An 8,352-nucleotide genomic window follows, 5' to 3' on the forward strand; every position below is an offset into this window, starting at 1 on the left:
AACAAACTAAACATTGTTCAGAGTAAGCAGGTTATGTTCTTGAATATTGTGAGTAAAAATATGCAACAGTGAGTGGGAGAGGGTGCAATAATTTTACAATTATAATTTATATAAAAAGTGGTAGGACAGCTCTGCTTCTGTCACAACTGTCTTCCCTGGTAAATACCCTGGTAGGTATTAAAGATATTTATATTATCAGACTTTCACAAACTTATCACATAACTGAACAAATAAAATAGTATGTCTTGGGTTCTGCAGGATAGTGTAAAAGACATAAAGACTTTTATTATGCTGTTAATATAACAACTTTATGTTAAGTTTAGGTTTCAAATGGACAACCTGACATTCAGATACAGAGTTCTTTTAGTGGAGGGACTGCAAATTACACATCAGACCAGCCAGCTGACCTTCATCTTTCTATTGATAGCTTATGTCTTTACAATAATATCTAACATTGGGATTTTGATTCAGATCTCAGCAGAAAAAAGTTTACACCAGCCTATGCACATTCTTTTCTGTCACTTGCCAGTGAGTGATGTAATTGGAGCAACTGTCCTCATACCACGCTTGCTGAAGGACTTATTAACAGACCCCTCTGAGCGCTACATTACATACGTGGAGTGTGTTTTCCAAGCTTTTTTTGGACATTTATATGGAACAACTTCCCACACAATTCTAATGATTATGGCCTTTGACAGATATGTGGCCATATGCAATCCATTGCAATACCCAATTATAATGACCAATAAAATGATGGTTAAACTGTCAACAGGAGCGTGGGCTGCTGCAATATTGCCAGTGGGAATTTTGATTGGCCTAAGTGTGCGTCTGTCTCACTGCAAATCATTTATTTCAAACCACTGTTGTGATAATGCTTCACTTTTTAAACTATCTTGTGAAAATACAGTGATTAATAATGTATATGGATTAACATTTACTGTGGTTTTACTTACCTCTTCATTGGGGTGGGTGTTAATGACATATCTCAAAATAGCAATGGTATGTTTAAAAAGCAGAAACAAAGCGACCAACAGCAAAGCCATTAAAACTTGTAGCACTCATTTGACTGTTTATGTAATCTTACTTATCTCTGGTTTTGTCCCAATTTTCCTTCATCGCTTCTCTGAGTATGCTGAAAATAGGAAGTTTGGGACTGTAATGTTCCATGTTATACCACCAGGATTAAACCCCATAATATATGGTTTACAGGTCAAGGAAATAAGACAAAGAATGTTAAAATTATGCAGAAATAGTTCATTCTAGCTGATTTCAATGTATTTATATATATATTTATACAAGAAAACAACTGTAATGATGTGAAAATTTTCTTTGAATGACTTTTTTAACATGAAATACACTTTAATATGTATTTTAATTCCTTTCTAAGAATTCCTTGTGTGTTTAAGCATATGTGGCAAAGCATGTTATGTATAGACATGCATAAATACAAATATAGACAAGATAAATATATGATAACAGTCTGCATAATTAATGGTATTGGTGTACATAATGTGGCATAATGTGGCATTTGTGTAGCCTAAATAAATAATGATTACTGTTGATTTTATTTATTTAATTCTTTTTTTTATTATTATTTCAAGTGTATGCTGTAATTACTAAATAGGATAAGGTGGATGTATTAAGCAATATTTCTGCAAAAAAAAAATATATATATATTATTAAAATTATTTGGCATAATAGAAATATAAATTCTTGTCAACAAAGCTACCCAGACCTTTTACCGAATGTTTTCAGTTGGATGACATACTGTCATAGAAAATTCTCTATCATATACTGAAGTTTATTAATCATAAATGTATCCTTGCTTACTAAATGTAATATAACTCATCATTTAGTCAAGTCAATCAAGTTTTTATTATATTGTAAGCTTTATTGTCATTCCATTACATGTGAGGACATACAGTGGAATGAAATATCATGCCTCACAGGACCATGGTGCTACATAAATACAAACATACAACAATGAAGTAAAACAATAGAAACTTATATACAACTAACCTACTGACAGACTTTGACTATACATATCCTATATATAAATGTTTGCCTGTACATAAACTAAAAATAAAAAATAAAATAAAAATATAAGAATGCTTCACATAATACTGTAAATATTCAAAGAAACATCGTAAGTCAAGCAGCTGGCAGGGAACACTGATGATTTGTAGTGCATAGGCATGTAAAAAATAAACATATTAGGGTCTTTTGTGGGATCATGTACACACAGCAGTGTGTTTGAAAAAGTGTCTAGTGTGCATAGAGGAGTGTGTTACTACCCAGCCGGAATTTCAACTTTGATTCAACGCTTAAACATCAGGTACCATGGTTGAATCAATGTTCAATTATCTTTGAATTTCGCTGATTGGTTCAACGTTGATATTGTGACATTGATTCACCGTTGAAATCATGACGTTGTTTCACTGTTGAAATCGCGTCACTGATTCACCGTCTTACCTTCATCATGGTCGTTCTGTAGACATTGGATTAACGTTAAATTAGCTGTTGATTTTGCAAAGTGAATCAACGTTGATAATGCATCGTACCTTTCAACATGGGTAAATACACAACTGTGTACGTTCAATTAGAGCCTCGTGTGCATTTAGACCAACACTGTACATTATAAAGTTTAAAAATCAAATTATTATCTGCAATGGCTTGACAATCAACTTCAATAAACTACCACATTCTCAAAATTGTAAAACTATAGTTTCTGGGGAACGCAGAATTTTTTTCTGTTTTAATCAGAACATCAGCTATACAGTGTATTTAGTAAAACAAGTAAAATCAAATTAAGCACATTTTTATTAAACTGAGTAAAATCAAACCTAATCACAAAAGGTCAATAAATCTTGACCAGAAGTGACAGTGCAATGTACAGTAGAAGATGAACAATTCCTTCGCAATTTGCCAATAATAAGATGGATCCTTGATGGCTCTACAAGTGGAAAAGAGAAATGGTATACTGAAAAGTTATTAAAAAGCAGGATTTCATTTCATACCATTTCTCTAAATCAGTGGTTCTCAAATTTTTTATACCAAGTACCACTTCAGAAAGTATTTGAGTACTGCCGCAATGACCAGCATTAAATTTCAGCAGCTAGTAGGCCTAACTATTCAGCTACAGCTCTGCATAGTTAAAAAATGAGGCTGTTTTATTCCTAATAAGAATATTAATTGTTGTCAGCAACTTTAACATTGTTTAACACAGTTTGAACATTAACAATGCACTGTGCTTACATACAGGTAAATGAAAAACTTAAAGATTAAATTAAACTGTGTTATAACAAAAGTTACATAACTGTGCTGTACTTAAATGTAATAATAATAAAAAAAAACATTACTCAAATATTAAATTAAAATGTATTAACATTAATTAATATTTAATTTAGTGATTCCTCTGTATATACACTCACCTAAAGGAATATTAGGAACACCTATTCAATTTCTCATTAATGCAATTATCTAATCAACCAGTCACATGGCAGTTGCTTCAATGCATTTAGGGGTGTGGTCCTGGTGAAGACAATCTCCTGAACTCAAAACTGAATGTCAGAATGGGAAAGAAAGGTGATTTAAGCAATTCTGAGCATGGCATTGTTGTTGGTGCTAGACGGGCCGGTCTGAGTATTTCACAATCTGCTCAGTTACTGGGATTTTCACGCGCAACCATTTCTAGGGTTTACAAAGAATGGTGTGAAAATGGAAAAACATCCAGTATGCGGCAGTCCTGTGGGCAAAAATGCCTTGTTAATGCTAGAGGTCAGAGGAGAATGGGCCGACTGATTCAAGCTGATAGAAGAGCAACTTTGACTGAAATAACCACTTGTTACAACCGAGGTATGCAGCAAAGCATTTGTGAAGCCACAACATGCACAACCTTGAGGTGAATGGGCTACAACAGCAGAAGACCCCACTGGGTACCACTCATCTCCACTACAAATAGGAAAAAGAGGCTACAATTTGCACGAGCACGAGTTTAAGACTGGAAAAATGCTGCCTGGTTTGATGAGTCTCGATTTCTGTTGAGACATTCAGACGGTAGAGTCAGAATTTGGCATAAAAAGAATGAGAATGAATGTTTCTGACCATGTCCATCCCTTTATGACCACCATGTACCCATCCTCTGATGGCTACTTCCAGCAGGATAATGCACCATGTCACAAAGCTCGAATCATTTCAAATTGGTTTCTTGAACATGACAATGAGTTCACTTTACTAAAATGGCCCCCACAGTCACCATATCTCAACCCAATAGAGCATCTTTGGGATGAGGTGGAACAGGAGCTTAATGCCCTGGATGTGCAGCCCACAAATCTCCATTAACTTTAAGATGCTATCCTATCAATATGGGTCAGCATTTCTAAAAAATGCTTTTAGCACCTTGTTGAATCAATGCCACGTAGAATTAAGGCAGTTCTGAAGGCAAAAGGGGGTCAAACACAGTATTAGTATGGTGTTTCTAATAATCCTTTAGGTGAGTGTATATAAAACACACCTAATGCATGGGATTCATATTATGAAAATGTGGAAAAAATCTCTCAAAAGACAGACATTAACACATAACTTATCAGCAACGCAACAACATCAGAAGTTGAGTCAAGTAACCTTTATTTATACAGGTCCTTCTAAAAAAATTAGCATATTGTGATAAAAGTTCATTATTTTCCATAATTTAATGATAAAAAATGTTGTTTTAATACTGATGATTTTGGCATACAGCTCATGAAAACCCCAAATTCCTATCTAAAAAAATTAGCATATTTCGTCTCCATAAATCTTTTCAGCAGATAGAAGCATGAAGTGCTCCAAAATCTCCTGATAGCTAGCTGCATTGACCCTGCCCTAAAAAACACAGTGGACCAACACCAGCAGCTGATATGGCACCCCAGACCATCACTGACTGTGGGTACTTGACACTGGACTTCAGGCATTTTGGCATTTCCTTCTCCTCAGTCTTCCTCCAGACTCTGGCACCTTGATTTCTGAATGGCATGCAAAATTTGCTTTCATCCGAAAAAAGTACTTTGGACCACTGAGCAACAGTCAAGTGCTGCTTCTCTGTAGCCCAGGTCAGGCGCTTATGCTGCTGTTTCTGGTTCATAAGTGGCTTGACCTGGGGAATGCGGCACCTGTAGCCCATTTCCTGTACACACCTGTGCACAGTGGCTCTGGATGTTTCTACTCCAGACTCAGGTCACAATCTTCCTCAGGGTCCGGTCACCTCTTCTCGTTGTGCAGCGTTTTATGCCACACTTTTTCCTTCCCACAGACTTCCCACTGAGGTGCCTTGATAAAGCACTCTGGGAACAGCCTATCCTTACCCTCTCTCTTGAGGGTGTCAATGATGGCCTTCTGGACAGCAGTCAGGTCGGCAGTCTTACCCATGATTGCGGTTTTGAGTAATAAACCAGGCTGGGAGTTTTTAAAAGCCTCAGGAATATTTTGCAGGTGTTTAGAGTTAATTCGTTGATTCAGATGATTAGGTTAATAGCTCGTTTAGAGAACCTTTTCATGATATGCTAATTTTTGAGATAGGAATTTTGGGCTTTCATGAGCTGTATGCCAAAATCATCAGTATTAAAACAATAAAAGACCTGAAATATTTCAGTTGGTGTGCAATGAATCTAAAATATATGAAAGTTAAATTTTTATCATTATATTATGGAAAATAATGAACTTTTATTACAACATGCTAATTTTTTTAGAAGGACCTGTATACAGTGGGGCTCGAAAGTTTGGGCACCCCTTGCAGAATCTGTGAAAATATGAGTAATTTTCAAAAAGAGAGATCATACTAAATGCATGTTATTTTTTATTTACTACTGTCCTGAGTAAGATATTGTACATAAAATATATTAACATTTAGTCCACAAGACAAAAAAATTGCTGAAATTATTAAAATAACCCCCTCAAAAGTTTGGGAACCCTTGGTTCTTAATACGGTGTTCTGTTAACTGATGATCCTTGACTGTCTTTCGGTTTTGTGATGGTTGTGCATGAGTCCCTTGTTTGTTCCGAACAGTTAAACTGAGCAGCGTTCTTCAGAAAAATCTTTAAGGTCCTGCAGATTCTTCAGTTTTCCAGCATCTTTGCATATTTTAACCCTTTCCAGGCAGTGACTTTATGATTTTGAGATGCATCTTTTCAGACTGAGGACATTTGAGGGACTCAAACACAACTATTTAAAAAGATTCAAACATTCACTGATGCTCCAGAAAGAAACAATATGGATTAAGAAGCTGGGGGTGAAAACTTTTGAAATTTGAAGTTCAAGGTAAATTGTACTTTATTTGTTAACCGGGAAACATACAAGTATCTTCTGTTGCTTACGAAGGACATAACTAAATGGAAAGAAATTATATTTCAACAAAATAAGACAAATTTGGCCATCTTCATCATGTTCAAAAGCCCCCCCCCCCCCCCCGCTCTTAAAGCATCTTGTTTCCTTCTGGAGCATCAGTGAATGTTTGGATCTTTTTAAATAGTTATGTTTGAGTCCCTCAAATGTCCTCAGTGTGATAAGAATTTTCTGAAGAACGCTGCTCAGTTTAACTGTTCAGAACAAACAAGGGACTCATGCACAACCATCAGTTGTGCACAACCATCAGAGTTGGGTTATTTTAATAAATTCAGCCTTTTTTTTGTCTTGTGGACTAAATGTTAATATTTTTTATGTACAATATCTTACTCAGGACAGTCCTAAATAAAATATAACATGCATTTAGTATGATCTCTCTTATATTTTGGAAATTACTTGCATTTTCACAGATTCTGCAAAGGGTGCCCAAACTTTCAAGCCCCACTGTTGCGCTTTTAATAAAATACATTGCGTCAAAACAACTGAACAACATTCATTAGGAAAACAGTGTGTCAATAGTGCAAAATGACAGTTAAAGGCAGTTCATCATTGAATTCAGTGATGTCGTCTCTGTTCAGAACAACATCTAACTTGAGCATTTTTGATAGAGCAATACAAATATACTCACACAGGTATTTATAATCTCCAGGTTACTACCCATTTGTAAACTCTGGAAACATTATACTCTCCTGGGCATGAGGGTGAGGTCGTGTTCTCCAGTTCTCTGTACACTTGAAGGCTGAGCTCCAGGGGATTTTTCAAGCAAGCCAGGTCCAACGTGGCCTCCCTCTCCTGGGCATGAGGGTGAGATGGCGCCCCCAACACGGTTCTCCGTAACCTTGAACGCTGAGCTCCAGGGGCTTTTTCGAGTGACCCAGGCCCAATGTGGCCTCCCTCTCCTGGGCATGAGGGAGAGATGGCACCCCCTACTCCAGTTCTCTGTAACCGTGGAGGCTGAGTTCCAGGGGCTTTTCCAAATGACCCAGGCCCAAAGTGGACTCCCTCTCCTTCACACACAGGTATTTATCCTCTCCAGGTTACATCCTTTACCCATTTGTAAACTCTGGTAACATTATACTTTATTGTTTAGAAAAGATAATAAAGATTTTCTCACCTCAATTTTTTTACCTCATTTTGCCAGTATGTTTACAGGACCTCGCAGTCAGTAGCAGCACACACACGGAAGAGTATACACACAGAGACAGCGCTGGGAGCGGATTATTATCATCAGAACCCGTAAATCAGTGGAAAATGAGTAGAAATAAATGATTCTGTCTGAAGAAATATGAAGTAAACATCAAAAGATGGCTGCTGCTCAGGTTGGACAGAGATGGGGGAAGAAAAGAGCAGGCCCGATTGCAAACAAATTCTTCCAAAAGGTATGTTCCAAATGTTGACAATTTACCAGTGTTACTATTCATGTTATCACTCTGAGATTGTATGAATAACCATATGTGCCATTAGTAGGGGTTGCACAACTACTGATTTCTGCTAGTTGATTTCTTATTAAAAAAATACTCAAGTTAATCAAATACTCGTACACTGTAACTGATTTTTGTAATTTGAACAGTATTTTACTGTAATATGTACAGTACTGTAACATATATAAAATACAGTACTTGACTGTAAACAACAAAGAATTATGGAAATATATATGGTCACTAGTGTACGTCAACTTACAGTAATGAACTTCCCCAGACAAAAGAGAAATACACAGTTAACTCTGCAAAAAGGTTAGTATATTATTTATGTTTCATGCAAAACTGTGATGTTTTAAGATGTTCTCACTTGTTAACAGCAAGCTAACATTATTCATTGAGTCAATTTTTATGTCTGGAGTTAGAGCCTTTTTATCTGGATGATGGCCGGAATGCCACCAAAAGGCTGACAAGAGTGACTGGTGAGTGAGTTAAGGTCACCTATATTAGTCTAAATAAACCTTAGTTAAATCGAGAAATATGTTTGTATGTTCTGCT

The 8,352-nt window shown here is 36.3% G+C and overlaps 1 protein-coding gene across 1 annotated transcript; it reads left to right on the top strand.

Moving 5' to 3' along the window:
- Window positions 1–330: 330 nt before the first annotated feature.
- Window positions 331–1,263, top strand: LOC127985560 (olfactory receptor 1L3-like). Its single transcript, XM_052587612.1, has 2 exons — window positions 331–679; window positions 809–1,263. The coding sequence occupies exons 1-2, from the start codon at window positions 331–333 to the stop codon at window positions 1,261–1,263; spliced, it is 804 nt and encodes a 267-aa protein (XP_052443572.1).
- Window positions 1,264–8,352: the final 7,089 nt, after the last annotated feature.

The sequence above is a fragment of the Carassius gibelio genome, chromosome B21 (genome assembly GCF_023724105.1).
Source record: "Carassius gibelio isolate Cgi1373 ecotype wild population from Czech Republic chromosome B21, carGib1.2-hapl.c, whole genome shotgun sequence".
NCBI classification, from domain to species: Eukaryota; Metazoa; Chordata; class Actinopteri; order Cypriniformes; family Cyprinidae; genus Carassius; species Carassius gibelio.

What these genes read in the sequence shown, in the direction of transcription:
- LOC127985560 (XM_052587612.1), top strand. Translation starts at nt 331, where the DNA reads ATGGACAACCTGACATTCAGATACAGAGTTCTTTTAGTGGAGGGACTG. An exon ending in AACTTCCCACACAATTCTAA is followed by an intron (nt 680 to 808) that starts TGATTATGGCCT and finishes CAGTGGGAATTT; the next exon opens with TGATTGGCCTAAGTGTGCGT.